Source organism: Glandiceps talaboti, chromosome 13 (genome assembly GCF_964340395.1).
Source record: "Glandiceps talaboti chromosome 13, keGlaTala1.1, whole genome shotgun sequence".
In the NCBI taxonomy this organism is placed as follows: Eukaryota; Metazoa; Hemichordata; class Enteropneusta; family Spengelidae; genus Glandiceps; species Glandiceps talaboti.
In genome coordinates, this window is record NC_135561.1 from 2,409,121 (window position 1) to 2,429,708 (window position 20,588).

A 20,588-nucleotide genomic window follows, 5' to 3' on the forward strand; every position below is an offset into this window, starting at 1 on the left:
TTGGTTGATAATAACGCACATGCGTGGTATTTTACTTCCGCATACTTTTGAGGGAATATTTTACAAACAACTGTACAAAGGCTAAAGGTCAATAAACAAGAAAAACACATTTTGATGCACGCGATGTATTGAAAGATGAAATTAGTAAGTATGCTTTGCATATAGTCAACATTTTTGCCTACAGTAGATCTTCGTTTATGAGTCATACTTGTGCACATTTCTCAAGGCCATGAATTATGGCGACAGTGGAACCAGACGATGTCAGGCTAGGCATGCATGGACCATTACTTTTCATTATTATACCACAGTGTTGTCTGTTAATGTTCTATTTTTGCATTTGATGAACAATATTCACTATAGGTAAAGTCAGGTTACACTGATGCCTGTAGACAGGCTAGGAAGGTGAATATCAATTTCTATATACATGCTAGTATATGTCGGAAGTTGAATGCTAAAACCCAAACCAATGTGGATATTGACAGGGTAAATCATGATAGCGAGTGACTGTGTTATTCTTAGTACTACAGAAGTAATAAAATATTGTAGAATGACTTGAAGATATTAATAGTGGCGACATCATTATACTGATGACGTCAGAGTGATTCAGATAAAAGCTAATTGGTTCACTCTATATTCCAAACAGGTAACTTTATCCCAACTAACAAAATATTACATGTGTTATATTGCAGTACTCATTATCAGCTCATCCCAATGCACCATGTCTGGTGTTGACATTCAAGAACTGTACAGTTATGCTGGACTGTGCATTAGATATGTCATCATTGATGCACTATCTACCTTTACCAGTGGTTCACAGGTTAGAAAAAAATATTTATATCTTTCCATCTTTCAAAAACTAATGACTTTTATTTCATTTTGATATCTTTAGTTTTGTAGTTTCAGTGATCAAAATAATGTAAATAATATGTTTTACTTTTAAGATTTTGTAAATCAATAAATCTGACACTTACCACAATTACTGACAGCCAAGAAGACAGATTATTTTCAACATTCGTCTAGAATCTAAGTGTTTTGACTGTAAAAAGTGCAATGCTTTCTTTCTTTTATACCAAAATATCAAATTCAAACAAAGCCATCCATTCATTCATTCATTCATTCATTCATTCATTCATTCATTCATTCATTCACACTAAGATTGATTAACAAAGACATGGTGTTACTGTCTGTGTGGGTGACTTTGTGAATCAATCATAGAATTCTGCCCAATGATAAGTTGGTGTTTATGGGGGGTACAGTGTATATAATATCCATATATCACATATGGATATTATATACAATGTACACTGTACACATATGGTACATTTGTCAGATCATGACTTGACTTATACACTGTTTATGCTAAAAGTTGGGGGCTTACTTATCTGCATGAACAGCGCCTGGTTCATGATTTGTCATATCCCTATTTAATTAAGCTTACTAGCATTGGAGTTGATATGATATGCTTAGATTCTGCCCTCTAGTGTTTGATATAGCAGAGACAATCAGAACACTTCCAGGATTTCAAGGTATTCTGTGTGCTTGCCATACTGTATATAAATATTACCTACAGGCTACATACACATTTCAACTTACTTGTTAGGAGGGACTAGAGTTAGGAGTATTCTCTTGATGGAAGTCCCAAATTAATGAAGAAATATATTAATATTACATGTATTGGCAGACATGAAGAACTTTGCATCTAATTCATTCACCCAGTTTAGTTTAAAAGCAATAGACAAATGTGCTATTAGTGATTTTACCATGAGTTTAGTCAAATGTATGTACCAACCAGGAACCAAATACTGGCCTTGTGTACAATTGTTGTCCCAGATTTTAACACAGAATTCATAGATTGATAATGCACACTAATATTTATTATTATTTGTTGTTTATAGTGAAAGACTTAGTAAATTACCTATATGGAAATCTCAGGAAGATAAAGAGGCAATTGTTGGTAAAGTAAGTCAGTACAAAAATCCAAAGTACCACTGAAATATTTATGAATTATACATTTTTAAAAAAGATTTCAGTAAATTAAGAAGCAAAATGATTCTTTTAGTGAGAGGATTGCACATAACAGAGAAATAGGGAAAGAAAGAGGGAGATATGTAGTAGAAGGATGGAGAAATAAAACAGACAGCATGGAAGAGAGACAGACAGACAGACAGACAGACAGACAGAGACAGAGAGACACAGACAGACAGACAGAGACAGACAGACAGAGACAGACAGACAGAGACAGACAGACAGAGACAGACAGACAGAGACAGACAGACAGACAGAGAGAGAGCGGGAAGAGAGAGAGAGAGAGAGAGAGAGAGAGAGAGAGAGAGAGAGAGAGAGAGAGAGAGAGAGAGAGAGAGAGAGAGAGAGAGAGAGAGAGAGAGAGAGAGAGAGAGAGAGAGAGAGAGAGAGAGAGAGAGAGAGAGAGAGAGAGAGAGAGAGAGAGAGAGAGAGAGAGAGAGAGAGAGAGAGAGAGAGAGAGAGAGAGAGAGAGAGAGAGAGTCAACACTTACAGACATACAGAAAGTTCAACATATGGAAAGGAAAATAAGAGCTTAGCAAATAAAAGGGGAAGAGAATGGAAGTTATTCATTATAAGGAAAACTTGTTCTTAAAAATGATTTTTCCCTTAAATAGGAATTGAAAGATTGTGGTGGTCATGTGTTTGTTGATAGCAGTCTAGAATTCTGTATTCCAGAGGTAAGTTAACAATAAACAGTGAAATGATATCAAGATTGAAGTTATTTATATGTGACATACTGATATTGTCAGAGTTGTCAGATAAATTCTTAATTAATTATGCAAAATATTATTTGATGCATCACATCCTTGTCACTGTTAAAGTTAAAGGCTTTGCTCATGTTATGATGAAAATTGAGGTGCAAAAAAACTCCCACAGTTATGTGACAGAAGTACAGAAAAAGTTGGCCCAGAAGAAAAGAATAATTCTATGTTCTCCTCATGGCTTCATTAACAAGATATCACTAATGCTATAACCTGGGAATTGAAACCTTGGCCTTTAAATAACTGCTACATGTATGTATATCATCTATGATATTACCTTTATGTTATAGTCAAGTTCTTGTAACTATGTGTAAAAACTGGTTATGTTCAACATTTACACAACATATTTTAGTGTTAGTGAAAATGACATGCTTAAAAACAAAGTAATTATGGAAATTAATAGTTTGACGTTTGAGGGCGCTAGATATAGAAAGTGATGAACTGTTTCAATACATATACATTCATACAAATAAATATAACAACATAACTCTTTTATTTTGTCTTCAGACAGGTGTATTAGACCTATCTACTGTGGATGTTATTCTTCTGTCTAATTACCATACCATGTTAGCATTACCATTTATTACAGAGGTAAAGTGAACATACATGTATGTACTAAATGTTGATTCACAGCTACAAGCAGGTAGACTACCAGTCTGTTCAGATACAGTTTGAGTTGTTGGTTTTGATGGAATATATCTATGGTCAGAAATAAATCACAACTTGATATTTGTATTATGATAATTTATATAGTTATATTTCATATGTTGTAGCATATTGGCCGATATCATGCCCTACATATAACTATACCGGTATACATTTCACAAACCGTTTGACTTTTTTTATTTTATATTGTAGTACACTGGTTTCAGTGGGACAATTTATGCCACAGAACCAACACTACAGACTGGAAGGTAGGTTGACAACAAAGAATTGATAAACTCACATACAGAGAAACCATCGCTAAATGAATTAGCTATACAGGGAGAAAGTGGTGGGTTAAGAGATGTGATGACTGAAGTTAGGTTTAGTGTTATAGGCTAGGTGAAAAGTGTGTGTGTGTGTGTGTGTGTGTGTGTGTGTGTGTATGTGTATGTGTGTGTGTGTCTGTGTGTGCAGGGCTCGAAATTCACGGTAGTCCCGCGTCCACAGACTACCAATGTTTGTCTCTGGGCTACCAAATAATGTGAGTGGTAGCCCAGTTGGGCTACTAAGTTTTGAATGAAACTGTGACAGCCTGACTCCGACGCCTTCCCGGGCCGGGGCCTCCGAGGTCGCAGTCCTGTGTGACGTGTTCTCGCCAAAATTAGCGTCAAAATCAGTGCGTCTTTTCCAAATTTGCATCCACACTACATGTATATAAAATGTACACGAAATAGGCCCTTTCGGCTCTTCTCAGAGTCGGAGTGCAGTACACTTTCGGTACAGCACTGCAATAACTAAATTCCATCACGTGAATGACAGCTTTAACTTTCAACTTGACAGGGACACAGTTGTAATGGTGTTTGATAAAATCTTATGCTGCTGATGAGAACTGTTAACTTGGTATACACCTGTCCTACAGATTCGTTTATTCTTGAACGATGCCTAAAACATTCCGTGTGTAAACCACGCTCACGCAACCACAGAGAGCATGCAGTGGTGAATGGTAAAATTCACGTAATGCATTTGATCTAGTAGTAGTAGCAAAGCTCAAAAGAAAGTTGAATGAAATGGTGACGTGATGGTTTGAATTTATCTGAGTGAAGTTTTCAGCATGGACTGTTTGCCGATGTGGTCTTAGACTCTGTTTGATTATCTCTTCGCCCATGAATGGAAGGGGCTTTGCCGTAATGGCCGTCATGTATTGATACAAAACCTGTCTAACCCGTCTGTTAATAAGTAACCAATCACGTGGATAGATAATGATAACAGCACACAGTTTCTAAACTACCCAAGATGTAGTCTCCACGTCAGGAAATAGCCATGGGGCTTATGAAACTGTTTATACGATTTCCATACGTTGAGTTTTATTCAAATTTTACAGGTCTCACTGCACCAAGAGATTTAGCTAATAGATACTAGTACGAACTGCGACTACATGGCAAAAAATGGCATCCCCAATGTCAAATATGGCGTGAAATACACACACATAACGCGTTAACGTGACCTCTCAAGTTATTCAATCAATCATCGAATTCAATGCAGCATATAATTACATATATACACAAACACCATTAATGTAGGAATGTATGCATATGGGCTACCAGTCACTGCTCTCGGGCTACCAAATTTAAATGATGGTAGCCCACCTGGGCTACCAAGAAAAAAAACGAATTTCGAGCCCTGGTGTGTGTGCGTGTGTCTGTGTATTTATGTTTGTAAATGACTTCAGTTAAAAACCACAGTTAAAGTTGTGAAAAATAAAGAATATTGATATAATGATGTGAGTATATTTTTATTTCAATGCATGAAATCCGTTTAGAAGATACATTAGTTTAAATAGATAACAGATAAATTTAAAAAAAATAAATAAAATAAAACTTGTTATTGTTTCCTAGGCAACTAATGGAAGAGTTAGTAGAATACACAGAGAGGGTTCCCAAGTTGCATCCAGCCACAAAATGGAAACAACCTGATGTGTTGAAGAATTTACCGTCACCATTACGAGAAGCTATGCATGTAACATCATGGAGGAAATGTTACAGTAAACATGATGTGAATGCTGCACTAGGCAAAGTTAGATTAGCTGGGTATGCTGAAAAATTGGTGAGTTGATGATATGGTTAATAATTGAATTCCTGATAAACTTGTGGAATTTGCTGTACTTCAATTTTGCATAATTACCAATGGTACAAAAATGAAGGAAGATAGGTTGCATCACTCAGAAGAATAACTTCTCTGAAAATCTGAGATGTTCTTGGTTTCTGTCATACATGTATGTAGTCTTGTACAATAGAAGCCATTTAACCTGAAACAGAATGCCATTTGCCGCGACAAAATTTTTACTAGTCTAATGTTTTACCGACTAACAAATAAAAAATCTAAATAATATTGCTATATATTCTTTACATGACTACTTTTAGGTGGCCTGCATCCTTAAAAGGGGCCAAATATAACTTTGATTTTTGTTAAGCCTGGCAGTAATAATCTGTACTGCCAGGATATGGGTTCTGCAGACCAATGTTGTATGGTGGAAGGGTCCGATGTTAGGATGGCCTATAACCTGTAATACCAAGGTCCACAAAACCCCTATCCAGGTTTTTAAAGGTGTTATTATATAGCCCATGTAGTGGCACAGAAACATCAGTTAAATCATGTAATCACATAAATTGATTGTGAAACATTATTTTGTGTGCGAAAACATAAATATATTGAGAAAAAATTAAGGCCAAATCACTGAGCAAACAGATATTGGCAAATGTGCCACTTCCAATATTTGGGCAAAGTGTGCCAGGGTGTGATACATGAAATTATTGCCAGGTTCGATACATATGCTGTCCATTGAATTACTTTGGAAGTGATACTTGGTATATGATAATATGTAGTAATGTGAAATTAACAAAACTGACTGTAGCAAACCTGGCTGGTATATCCTAGATCCTGTATGTCATTTTAAATAGTCTTTATTTATCTCTTTTAGAATTTATATGGAGCACTGACTATGGTGCCATTGAGTTCTGGATACTGCATTGGTAGCTGTAACTGGGTTATACAGTCTGACTTTGAAAAGGTAGTGTGTGTGTGTGTGTGTGTGTGTGTGTGTGTGTGTGTGTGTGTGTGTGTGTGTGTGTGTGTGTGTGTGTGTGTGTGTGTGTGTGTGTGTGTGTGTGTGTGTGTGTGTGTGTGTGTGTGTGTGTGTGTGTGTGTGTGTGTGTGTGTGTGTGTGTGTGTTCACTTGTTCATCAGTGATTTTATAAATCTTTTAGAACCCTGGTTACATAAAAATCTTACAGAAGCACAAACAAATGAAAGTAGAAACATTAATCACCATTTGTGTTAACTTTATACTTTTGAAGAGTGGATCCAAAGCTAAAATCAAACTTACAATTGAATGAATTTATAATAATTATTGTCTAATATGTACAACATCAATGCTAAGAAAATGATGAATGACTTAAATTGAATGTGATTGTGACCTTTCATAGGTGACCTACATCTCAGGATCATCTCTACTGACTACTCACCCGTTGCCAATGGATACGACCCCAATGAAGAATAGTGATGTCATGGTGATAACAGGATTAAATCAGACACCAACTTTCAATCCAGACAGTATGCTAGGTGAATTCTGTAGTAATTTAGGTAAGTTCAGGCAAGATAACTGGCAAGATTTGAACCTTTCACAACCAAGGTAATTTTTCATACCAGAGAACGTTGACGTTTCGACTACCATCGGTAGCCATCTTCAGAACTGTTTGCCTCGTAGTGGTATCGGCGAAAGTAGACCAGTCCATACGGTACTCAGGTTGTAAGCCCCCTCATCCCTGTTCATTGTGGATCCCCTCTTCTTTATGCAAATCGCCTCTCTAATCTCGTACACCCTAAAGACAAGATCGAGAAGGAGAAGCAATGCGGGGTGGTTTATGAAATTCCATGTAGGAACTGTGATCAATCTTACATTGGGGAAACTGGTAGATAGTTCAGCTATAGATTGAAAGAACACTCTAGTGAAGTCGAAGTGTACCAACAAAGGAGCTTCACAAGATCTACCAGGAGAGCATCCGTCACAGAAATGAATAAAAGTGCCATCACTGACCACATCCGTAGAACCAATCATGTAATAGACTGGGAGGGGGCAAAGATCATGGACAAAGAAAGGGACAGATACCAAAGATGGATTAGAGAGGCGATTTGCATAAACAAGAGGGGATCCACCATGAACAGGGATGAGGGGGCTTACAACCTGAGTACCGTGTGGACTGGTCTACTTTCGCCGATACCACTACGAGGCAAACAGTTCTGAAGATGGCTGCCAATGGTAGTCGAAACGTCAATGTTCTCTGGTATGAAAAATTACCTTGGTTGTGAAATATAACTATTTTTCTCAAGATATAGTCCAACCTGATGAAACTATTCACGAAGATTTGAACCATTGTAATAAACCCATTTGTATAAATGGGGACCTGATAGGATAGAGGGTTGCTATGTAAATTACTAAATCATTTCACTTTAACATGTAGAGGCAGCAGAGATTGTGTGCTCCCTAGGGAGTTTAGAAAGTATTTGGAGTCATTGTGTCACTTTAGGTCTGTGTCATGGATAACAATGGTGAAGCATTTGAAGACTGTGGGGGAATATGATATATGACAATTTATGTTATTTAAGGTCTTTACAAATAAAGATAAAACATTAACATGATACTAGAATAGTTTAGTCAAGGTTTTAAGTATTTTCACTGGAGTAAAAAGCTTATGAACTCAGCTTGTCCCACTTTAAGGAATGTTCTATGTTCTATGTTAAATGTTAATCAATATTTATAGTAAATAAACCAGTATTCCTGTCTTATCTTCAGCTGTTACTATCAAGAATGGTGGCAATGTCCTTGTACCATGCTGTCCATCTGGTGTTATCTATGATCTGTTTGAATGTCTGTCAGCCTTTATGGATAGTGCTGGTCTAACACAGATACCCATGTACTTTGTCTCTCCTGTCGCTGATAGCTCATTAGCATATTCACAGATCTTTGCAGAATGGTAAGAAGACACTACAAAACATTTCATTTTGCAAATTAAATTAAATCAAATTAAAGTCATATGTTACAAATATTAATGCTGAGATAAAAAAAAAGCAAGCCTTGTACTTTAAACTTGCTCTAGCTGCAACTGGGACATTTCTTTTTATCAAACAATCAAAGATATATTCATTAAAAAAATTGATCAGTTTAATACTTACAAAAGACATTATGTCTGTTAATTATTGGTCAATGTTAGGCATAGGTGGTGTAGTGGCAAGTTGAGGGCACTGATTTTGGGTGCTGACCCCAAAATCAATTTGATTTGATTTATTGTACATGTACATACAGCTACAAAAATTATGTTCATCCACAGGTGATACAAAATTGTTCATGGTGTGCAATGTAGGATAGTATGAGTAAGTTATTATAACCTAGCAAAACATTTTTAAAAATCGGTGTACAATGTAGTTGCAGTTAGTACAGCCTTATACAATTTTTATATAACATTTAAACTGGAGTAGCTGCCTATAGGCCTTTCCAAAATTTGCCATGGTGGCGCTCTACTTCCTGTCTGTGTGTACCTTGGGGGTATACATGGTATAGGATACTCAGTTAATCATAGAGCACTGCTGCTTTCCTTGATGTCTGAACAATATGAAAACTTCCCTGATTTAAATTTCTACAGAATTCCAAGGGGCAAAGCTCTTAAGAAACGGTCCTATGAGGTGATGATACCCCCAATTTGAGCGAGGGCGCTATATTCTCAATTTCCCGTTTGTGTCTGAAGTATCCTATTGTATTATAAGGCAGCTGAGTATATTTGAAGAAATTCTACAGAATTGTAAAGAAACTGATCTTAACCTGCACGAACTATAACTGGGTTTTATATTCTATTCACTGAAAATTATTAAAATACAAATGATTAGACATTGTACATGTCAATTAGAGATCTATTTTATCTATGAATAGTATAATAATAAGTTGAAATCAGGATTCATTGGGGTGCTGATTTTTGGGTGCGGACCCAAAAATCAATTTGATTGTATATATTGCACATACTATGTGTACTGCAACACAGATAAGTTTACCCACAGGTGATTCAATACTGTGTAGCCTCCAGCTCATCATTATTACCAGAAAAATAGCAAGATATGGAACAGTGTTTGGCAAATAACATACACTTAATACCCTGGATGCTGTGTTAGTAATTTGTCGTTTTCCATTACAGGTTATGTGTCTCTAAACAATCTAAAGTGTATCTCCCAGAACCACCCTTCCCACACAGTGAACTTGTCAAGAATGGACGTCTTAAACATTTTCCATCTATCCATGGTATGTACAAACACAAGATGTTTTAGATTTGTTTTTTTACACACACAAGTTGCCAAACGAGATGTAAAGAAATGTGTTTTTTGGCAGAGAAAATAAAGCATACAGTATTTGGAATTTCAGAATGAAAAAAAACAGGATTTCAGGAGACCTCCCATACATGTAGGTGTCCTAAGTCAGGATAGTTTCAGGATCTAGGAGTGCTCCAGCAAGTGCTTGATAGACCATAACTTTTAATTTGTGGATGACAAAAAGTTTTAGCGTATTTATAATTATTGATATTTAATTTAATTGTGTCTATTTACATATTTACAGGAGAATTTAGTAATCAGTTCAAGACACCCTGTGTTGTATTTACTGGACATCCATCGTTAAGATTTGGTGATGCAGTACATTTCATGGAACTATGGGGAAAGTCCAGTGTTAATACTGTCATATTTACAGGTAACACTTCATATAGTTTACTGTACTATTACTTTTCACTCAGATTCTGTCTATAATATTATCAAGAAACCATGCATTTATTCATGTATGCATGACCAAATATTTGGGCTAGAGATGTATGGTTAGTGAAATTATTAGTGATTACTGCATTATTAAAATAGAAAATAGTCACAACTGACATGTTACAGAGATCATTTATGTATATATGTTAACACAGAGATTGACACAGGCAGACAGACAGATAGACAGACAGACAGACAGACAGACAGACAGACAGACACATACATACATACATACATACATACATACATACAGACAGACAGACAGACAGACAGACAGACAGACAGACAGACAAACAGAAACATGCACACACACACGCACACACACACACACATGCACACAAACATAATTCTGACAAGTGTGATGTGATGCTAAGTAATGCAAACAGATTGACAAGCAGACAGTCTGAGTGACTGAATCATAGATTATGTTATAAACCAATAGAACAGATCAAGATTGGAACAAATACAACTTGACTATAAGTCTGTCTCTTGTATTTTGTTTTTTGTTACGCACATTATCTGTTTTGATTTCTTGATAGAACCATCTTTTAACTATCTTGATGTGTTAGCACCATACCAACCCCTAGCTATGAAGGCTTGCTACTGTCCTATTGATCCAACTATGAACTTTACTCAAGCCAACAAACTGATCAAAGATATGAAGGTATGTGAACAACTAACAAACACTCTGTTTGATTATTTCAACCATAGACCCTACAACAAGGATTATTTTCTAACATAGTGTTTCCACAGAGTTTCATTCCAGGAGAGATTATATTTAATACTAAAAAAACAATACTTTAAACCACTCAACTAGATTGTTTATTTTTTCTGATGATTAGAGATCAACTTTATCCTTAGTATTATTTTCCGCATTTGATTTTGTTGGGTTATCTGTATTTTTATCTGTTTCTGTAATATCAATTTTTTGATAATCCCCAGATACTGCCTTTGAAGTATGATTGTATGTTTACAAAGTGTGACTTTGACCTTGAATCTATTGTAGTCATCACAAATTCTGATAATTGCATATAATGGTCTGTTTAGTATGTCATTAATTTTGATAATATTTCTTTTCTCACGTAGCCATTACATGTTGTAATACCAGAATCCTACACATCACCGCCTTCATTGTTGCCACACAGAAATGATCTCTTGGTGGAAGCGGTAGGTTTTGTCTTGCTGGCCCCTGTTTGTATATATATTTTGTGTACTTAAACATGATACTAGAAGCTAGAAAAATGTGTATATACATTTTAATTTGGCCTTGTAGTAATTCTCTTGATGTTAAACTGTGTGAGTTAGTGTTACAGTTAAACACTGTCACCTAACACTGTCAAGTTGTCAGCTGTGAATCATATACTCTGCTATCTAGTTTTAAGGTGTGAATTATGAAGACTGCCATCTAGTGGTCACCAGAGAACCATGAACACTGCCAGCTACGTAAAGATTGTTGAGCAGGACATTTACAGTGTATTTTGATAAGTTGTGAAGTAACTTTCTATCCATGCACTATTCTAGTGTTACTTCTGATTTGTGACTGAATATTATTTGTTGGACTAATTTTTTCTGACAGGATCCACCCCCTACTACATACAAGAGGGCTGAAGTATTGACTTTACCAGTCAGAAGGAGATATGAAAAGATAGACATCACACCAGAGGTAATGTAGTCAGTGATATACAGCAGTTAACCCCACCCTCACCCCCATTCCCACCCCCACCCCAACTAGCTGAATCTTGAATCATATGTTTCATAAGTTTTTTTTATATTATGTCATTTATACTTGCTATGGCATGTATGTATGATTGACTAATGATCAAACCATATCCATAGCTCATAAATCTACAATATGGTGACAATCAAGTAAATTGTGATTGTGAGTGATTCATGGCTGTTTACAAGTAAACATCAAGCCAATGTTGCACTTTATGTATTGTCTTCAATATCAGGTTTTGTTGTGAAATGTTAGTAATGATGATGTTGTTTTTCTCATAGCTTGCATCAACATTGTCATAATGTGCCCTCTAAGCCAACTTGATGTGCTACTGACGCACACAATTTCTAGTGATGCACCAAATTTGGTGTTCCCTTATCTCTTACTGTGTGGTGACGCACAAGACATGCCAGTTTTTTTTTTATCATTTGACTCACAACAACAAAATTTGGCTATCATTAGAGGGCATACTGACAGAAGTGAAATCTGGTGTATTTGTGTCTACAATAACAGGTTCTGTGCTGCAATTTTATGTAATGTTATTTTTTATCTTGTAGCTTTCATCAACTTTGACTCCCACAGAAGTGAAATCTGGTGTATATTTGTCTACAATAACAGGGGCATTAACAGTGAAAGACAACAAATACATTCTACAAGTAAGTTAATATACAAACAAATTAAAACTAGGCTAATGATAGAATTGATAATAATTAAAGGGATACAGTCTATATAACTTTGACACTTGAAACTAAAAGTAACATGTTGGCAGCTGGTAGAACTCTCATGATATATTTTGTATTGATGAAATTGAAAAGTACCACAGTCTTTGGTGCCAAACCTATCTGGGCATACATGACACTGTGACATAATATTTTAGTTACCAATAAATACAAAAATAAAAAAATGGCCGTCTAGATTGGTGTATGGCCAGACTTGCCTCGTAACAATATAATTATGTGTTGTGTTGTGATGTGCTGTGTTGTGTTGTGCTGTGTTGTGTTGTGTTGTGTTGTGTTGTGTTGTGTTGTGTTGTGCTGTGCTGTGCTGTATTGTGTTGTCTTGTCATGTCTTGTCTTGTGTTGTGGTGTGTTATGTTATATTATGATGTGCTATGCTATGCTATATATGTTATGTTATGTTATGTTACGTTACGTTATGTTATGTTATGTTATGTTACGTTATGTTACATTACGTTACGTTATGTTATGTTATGTTACTTTTTCCTTCTTTTAAAGCCACTGCCAAAGACCCTTTCATCTGCTGTGCCAGGAAAGAAGCGGAAAAGAGGAGAGGAAGAAACAGTTGTTAAGCAACCAAAACATTATGTCTATGGAAATCTTGACATTGAAGAGTTTGTACAAAACTTGGCCAAGGTCAGTTTGACATCAATATCGTACTATGAAAATTGGAGTTTGAGGGTTGGAGTTTGATGGCTGATGACTGAAAGACTAGGCTATCTGACTTTACATAGTGGTTTTACAGTGTCATTCTGACAAACGATATTTTCAAGCCTGATAGCCAAGACTCTGGGCTAGTTATGCCATGGCAGTACTAAACTATTCTCTAAAACCCAAATCTAAAATCAGCTGTCCAATAAATTTAACCATTTGATACTTTGCCTCATGTCATAGACAATCTTACCACAACGTTCGATCTGAATTCACCTCAACCTTAATATATAACATTAATATATAACCTTGAAATATCCTGCTAACAAAGACACAGACAGACAGACAGATAGGCAGGCCGACACACTCACAGAGAGACAAACAGACTACCAGAGAAACAGACAGACTGCCAAACAGACAGACAGACAGACATACAGAGACAGACAGATTGCCAGACAGACAGACAGACAGACAGACAGACAGACAGACAGACAAACCAACAGAGAGAGGCATGAAAACAGTAATTATATGACTCATAAGAAGGTTTTGTGTTCAGCTTTCATTTCTAAATACTAAGTGGTGATATAAACATGTATACATTATACTTTGAATAAAGTTATAAAGAAAAGTAATCATATTAGTTTCATTTCTTTTCAATTTCAGAATGGTATAACAGATGTGAAAGTTGAAGACAGTCCAGGTGGACACATAGTACATCTTGTAAGTAATACAGTTTAAAGGGCCATGTCTCAATCCTTGGTCATCACATTAAATATTCTCTTATCAACTATGTCATGAAGATTACATATGATGTATCACTACCAGACAGCTGTTTTTTACACTTACATTTTAATTCTAATTTGGAAGTTGGCCTTGAAATGATTCTAAGTCTGTGTTTCTATCTCCAGATTCTTACTTTCTCACTTTAATGTGATATTAATGGAGCCTTAAGGATTACATAGGATCATTCCTTTGTTATGTACATGTGTTCTTCTATACCTCTGTCAGACATCAGTTTGTACATGTGTTCTTCTATACCTCTGTCAGACATCAGTTTGTACATGTGTTCTTCTATACCTCTGTCAGACATCAGTTTGTACATGTGTTCTTCTATACCTCTGTCAGACATCAGTTTGTACATGTGTTCTTCTATACCTCTGTCAGACATCAGTATGTACATGTGTTCTTCTATACCTCTGTCAGACATCAGTTTGTACATGTGTTCTTCTATACCTCTGTCAGCCATCAGTTTGTACATGTGTTCTTCTATACCTCTGTCAGACATCAGTTTGTACATGTGTTCTTCTATACCTCTGTCAGCCATCAGTTTGTACATGTGTTCTTCTATACCTCTGTCAGCCATCAGTTTGTACATGTGTTCTTCTATACCTCTGTCAGACATCAATTTGTACATGTGGTCTTCTGTACCTCTGTCAGCCATCAGTTTGTACATGTGTTCTTCTATACCTCTGTCAGACATCAGTTTGTACATGTGTTCTTCTATACCTCTGTCAGACATCAGTTTGTACGTGTTCTTCTATACCTCTGTCAGACATCAGTTTGTACATGTTCTTCTATACCTCTGTCAGACATCAGTTTGTACATGTGTTCTTCTATACCTCTGTCAGCCATCAGTTTGTACATGTGTTCTTCTATACCTCTGTCAGACATCAGTTTGTACATGTGTTCTTCTATACCTCTGTCAGCCATCAGTTTGTATGTGTTCTTCTATACCTCTGTCAGCCATCAGTTTGTACATGTGTTCTTCTATACCTCTGTCAGCCATCAGTTTGTCGCATCTAAAAAATAATCCTAATCTGAACTGAGTCAGTGTACGTTTGCAAATTGCCAGCATGCCCTCTAATTAGAAAGAAGCATTGTCATTGTTAGTCAAAATGATAAAAAATGGGTTTTTTGTGAGTCTTTGCATAGTAAGGGGAAGGGGAACACCAAATATTGATGAGTGGGTCACTAGACCCAAATCTGCAGGCGATTTTAAATCTTTACTTGAATCAATATTTTGGAAGACAAATGTGTTCTTTTTCCTTTGTATAAAATAGTCACCTGGGTGAGTGATTGAAACGGTGGTGAGATCATCTACAGCCCTTGGGAGACTACTAGTAACTGGGGAAATATGAAAAAAAAGAAAGTGACCACATTTTCTTTCACAAAATTTGAAATGGATAACAAATTCAAAAAAATTATGAAAAAAAGATTATGAAACAAAAACAATTCTCCTAAGGGAGTGGTGTCAGTCTGGTGGTCTGCACTGTGTGTTCGTGACACATCAAATTGGCCTAGAGAGCACACCTTTTTGCCACTCCAATGACCATGTTGAATTTTGCATTTAATAGAATTATATTTTTGTTTGTTTTCAGCAATCAGAGGACACCATTATTCAAATAGAGGATGGATCTACACATATCTTTTGTGAGGGCAATGAAAATCTTCGCAAGAAACTGAGAGATATTTTGATCAGTTGCTTACCCAAGTTTTGATTTATTTTATTTTATAGATCTATATAACTTACGTCATGACAACAACTTTTATTCAGTGAGAAATAAATCCATTTTTGTACCAAACTTAACCAATTGTCATCATATGTTATGGATGTGATAATATGTCTGTCTATGAGTGCAATGTGTGAGCAATTACAACATATCATATTCCATGGATCCAGTCACCCATTTACTAGTAGAGCCATTTTTACAAGAAGCATCACATGGGGGTGCATGCTAGACTCTTGGAATTGAGGTGTAAAATGCAGATCTTGTTGGCCCAGTTTGCCATAAAAAAGATACTTTGTGATTTCACTATGTTTTTAATAAAAACTTGGAAGTTAAACAAGATAAAGTGCTTTGTTTTCATTCACTTTTACGTATAATTATGGAGTTGGCATTGATATGAACATAGACAGAAGTGATGTATCACTTTGCAAGGTACTTCATTCACTTTCTATTGTCACTGTAATTTGTATTACGAGTAACAATACAAGCATTTATGGGAAGTTCCCCATCAAGGCCAGTACACCACTTCTGCCTAAGTTCTGATCGATGCCAGCTCCGTCCTGTGTGAAAGTGAATGAAAGCAACACTTTTCATCTCGTTCAATATCCAAAGAAGTTATGAAAATGATTGAATTCACAATGTGTCCTTTCTCTTTTATTTCCACATACCTGGCAGTACACTGAGCAGGCACTAATATGTATCTTAATGAAAAAAAAAACAACCTTACTTCTTGAAAGTTGCATCTCATAACAAAAAAAAACATAACTGGGTAAACTGACAGAATATCACTGACTTAAGATGTGGAACTCTTTGCAATGGCAATTTTCAAAGTAGGTCTTAATATTAAACTGCCCTACCAAACTTCTGGCCCGAAGGTTGCTTAGAAACAACACTCCTAGTGACCAAATTAGGCAATCTTTTGACCTTGTAAGAATCTAGCGGGTGTACACTTTAGGAGATTATTCAAACCTTGTAAGATATGACTGACTGCAAGTTATAAACTTCCACAACTGTTGGATAAATCAGAGTCAGTGGAGAGAGAGAGAGAGAGAGAGAGAGAGAGAGAGAGAGAGAGAGAGAGAGAGAGAGAGAGAGAGAGAGAGAGAGAGAGAGAGAGAGAGAGAGAGAGAGAGAGAGAGAGAGAGAGAGAGAGAGAGAGAGAGAGGGGGGGGGGGCAGAAACACACATTATATAATTTGTATAATAGTGGCACAGGGAGAGAGACCGCAGAGGTTGAGACTGCGACAGACAGAGGATGAATTAGCACGTGTCTCTATCTCTACCGCTCACTGTTTCACTTTTAATCGTTCTACAACATCTCAGAAACTACTACTATTTGTTACATCTATACGTACATGTATGTATGTTCATAATATCAGACGATTGCTACGATGAACAACATCTTACTAATGAGCTCGTGAGTATTCATGTAAGAGGGTCTCATCGACAAGAGCCATTTATGTGTCCAGCTCTAACATGTTGGCGATCATAGTAAAAATCATGTGTTTTCAGCTAGTTATGCTAAATACATTGACTGAGGCTGGTGGTGACTCATAAACCCACAACGGCATATATTTTATTAGCCTTTTGAACGAAAATTGTATAAGGTTAACACTACATGCACTGTCCGATTGCAGATAACTATGGTGTACAATCAATATCAAAAGTACTACATGTAATATTACTATGAGACATTCTACAACTACATGCCCCGTACATGCCATTGAGACTTCAACATTCCATTTAAGAATTCAAAATGTACGTTCATGTTTAACTAATGGTAGCATAGAGACTTAACTTGTCTCGGCGTTACTGACGCAAGAAGCTCTGCACTCCAGCTTCTTGAGAAAGTAAGAAGACAAGTCTCTGGGCTATCTTACTAGTATGTCAGTGTAAAAAAATAACTTCGAAGAGTGAATATACACTAGAAATTCAACCGTATGCCTACATGTTTTATTTACCGGTTTTATTATTGAGATAAATGTGTTACGTTAGCTTGGTCGCCAACCTCTCTTTGTTATAATAAACGTGAAAGGACTACTAAGTACTACTAAGGATCAGTTTACTTTATATTCAACCAGTATAAACCCGGCCTTATTCACAGTACATCAACAATAGTCCATATTCTATTCACAAATCTGAGGTCAACCTAACATTATGGGCAATCAGTCGAAGTCGTACAGCTCAACTTTGTGAAGCCAAAATTACTTCCAAAAAAGTTGAGCTTAGATCTTAGGCTAATTATTTTCAACAATGTAATGATAATGATAAAATTATTTATAAAGAATCAATATATCAATTAAAATTGCTTAGAGGTGCTCAATGCAATATATACTAAGGGGTGATGAAAACGATCACACGTTAGACAAACAAATACGTATAGGTCCCCTTTAACTCCACTCTAAGTAGTGTTCAAATCTTCTTGATAAAGATATAAGTAAATCTATACATATAGATTTTTAAATATTTGCCAGAAGTCGGAAAGAAAACAAAATTGGCATATCAAGTGAGGAAAGAGAAGTAAAAAAAAGTTCAAACTAGTCGGGTTTGTGGCCCAAATTTGAACTTATGCCTGGCCCAATAGATTATCTATACGATACTACTTTGTCACGTTTGTCTTCAAAGAAACTTAAATATTGTGAATAATTTGTCCCCATAAACATGTTTTTCACTCAAAATTCGAAAATGTCGCGTTTTGTTATCATAACTTACAGGAAATATTACGAGTTGTTAAAGTTTGTCACAATAAAAGCGTTTGTCACTCAAATGACTAAATTGTATATCAAATTTCAGATACGTTATATCATAGACCTTCTACCAATTTTAGATTGTCACTATGTTGGTGGAGGGTAACACTCAGAGTCTTGCAATGCAATATGGTCTCAGACTCCGACGACTAGAAGTCTGAGCCTCAGACTGGAAGACGTGGAAGGATGATAAGATGGGTTCCCTTCTTGCTATTGGAATATTGTTTTTCGAAATTACAGTAAATCGGAGAAAACTGTTCATAGCACCGAAATGACAAATATTTGACTGAATGTGTTGTTCTCTTGCCCAGGGACTTGACTATCTGGCTGACATTTTGGTGAAGGACATTGTCAAGCTTAAGCCTGATAATGGTAGTCAAGCCTAAGTCTCGACATGTTCTAGTTATAAAAAAAATATTTGTTGAGATATTTTCTAACACCCCCCCCCCCCCTTCACGGTGTCATCAAATATTGAAGTTACTCTTCAAAATGAGCTTCAACCAAACAGATGCCACCTCTCCATACCAAACATGGCCAAAAATACTCCTTGCCTTTGTCGCTTCAATGTGAAGAAACCCTTGATATTTTTACGTACTAACACAATAACCGTGCAAACAAATGGTTGACACTCGGACAACATTGTACATGCAAGACTGAGCGGCTGCGCACTTCGTATGGAGTGAACATCAACCTGAGCAGCTTTGAGTAACTAGGCATACATGTATAAGACAGTGAGTCACACCCCTCACTCTCACCGTGTCGATTATTTATAGTGTGCGAACTAGCAGATCGTTTTGAACCCACAAAGCAGTGACTGCGATACAGGTAAATGTACACTTATATTACCATGAAATTACAAATGTCGACATTACATACGCACACTTTTTGAAGTGTTCACATATCCTTCGTTATGTAACAGAGTTTGTATGTCCCAAGTATATGTATGAGAGATATATAAGTATATATGTAGCATAAGGAGACAAAAAAGTTCCCTGACAATATCATCCAGATCTAGGCAGTATGACGTGGTTCATAAATGAGTGATTTTCTGAGTATTTATTAAAGTTCCAATAAAGGATAAAAATGTGAATAAATTAAAAATTAGGTCAATCCTTTTGAAGGGGTCACGTGGTGTCTATAGTTAACTGGATCACAGTGACAACTGTGGCCCGTGATGCAAATAAATGTGCACACCTCATAAAGTTGAGAATGGAGCACCTTCAACCGGCAACCCCGTCCTACATGTAGACTTGAGAACGGCTATCTACACTATTCCGCTATCCTGACGGACATTTTGAATTTTGGAACTTGCGATCCGTTCCCAAAAATTGAAAATATCAGTTAGGATAGCGGAATAGTGTAGCGATAGCCGTTCTCAAGTCTAGCAACCATGACAACACCCTTAGCAACAATCAAATGACAGTTTATTTTGGTCAAATAACAACATCATATGATAGGCAAATGAGTAAACCTTCAAAAAATGTACTAAAATTTCCCCAGCAACCATGTCAACGCCCGTAACAACAGCCAAACGGTGGTGTATTTCACAAAGATAACAACAGGGGTTCCTAGGCAAGTGACAAACATTCAAAAAGTGTATGCAAATATGCCTAGTAACAAGACCACGCCTGTGACAACAGTCAAATTATCACATATATTGCAAAAATAACAACAGGGATTAATAAACAAGTGAATAAACATTCAAATAATGTGTAAGTGTGCCTAGCAACAAGACGATGGCCATAGCAACAGCCAAATGATCACGTATATTGCCAAGAAAACAACGGCTTAATTCACAAAAGAAGTAGGTGAATGCCGTCAATGATCTGTGCAACATGACGGAGTCCAAGAAATCTTAGCGTCATACAGACGTGACAGTAGCTGACGCTTGTATTGGTGCTACCATAGACCCTCCACCCACCATAGACCCTCCACCGCATGTTAATATTCA

At 36.4% G+C, this 20,588-nt stretch overlaps 1 protein-coding gene across 1 annotated transcript; it reads left to right on the forward strand.

Moving 5' to 3' along the window:
* Positions 1–99: 99 nt before the first annotated feature.
* Positions 100–15,911, forward strand: LOC144445120 (integrator complex subunit 9-like). The gene is made up of 19 exons (XM_078134674.1): positions 100–144; positions 690–817; positions 1,896–1,959; positions 2,641–2,703; positions 3,295–3,378; positions 3,646–3,701; positions 5,328–5,535; positions 6,410–6,499; positions 6,915–7,071; positions 8,282–8,462; positions 9,672–9,775; positions 10,088–10,216; positions 10,818–10,942; positions 11,365–11,445; positions 11,855–11,941; positions 12,553–12,651; positions 13,231–13,368; positions 14,047–14,103; positions 15,762–15,911. The coding sequence occupies exons 1-19, from the start codon at positions 136–138 to the stop codon at positions 15,879–15,881; spliced, it is 1,980 nt and encodes a 659-aa protein (XP_077990800.1). The 5' UTR covers positions 100–135; the 3' UTR covers positions 15,882–15,911.
* Positions 15,912–20,588: the final 4,677 nt, after the last annotated feature.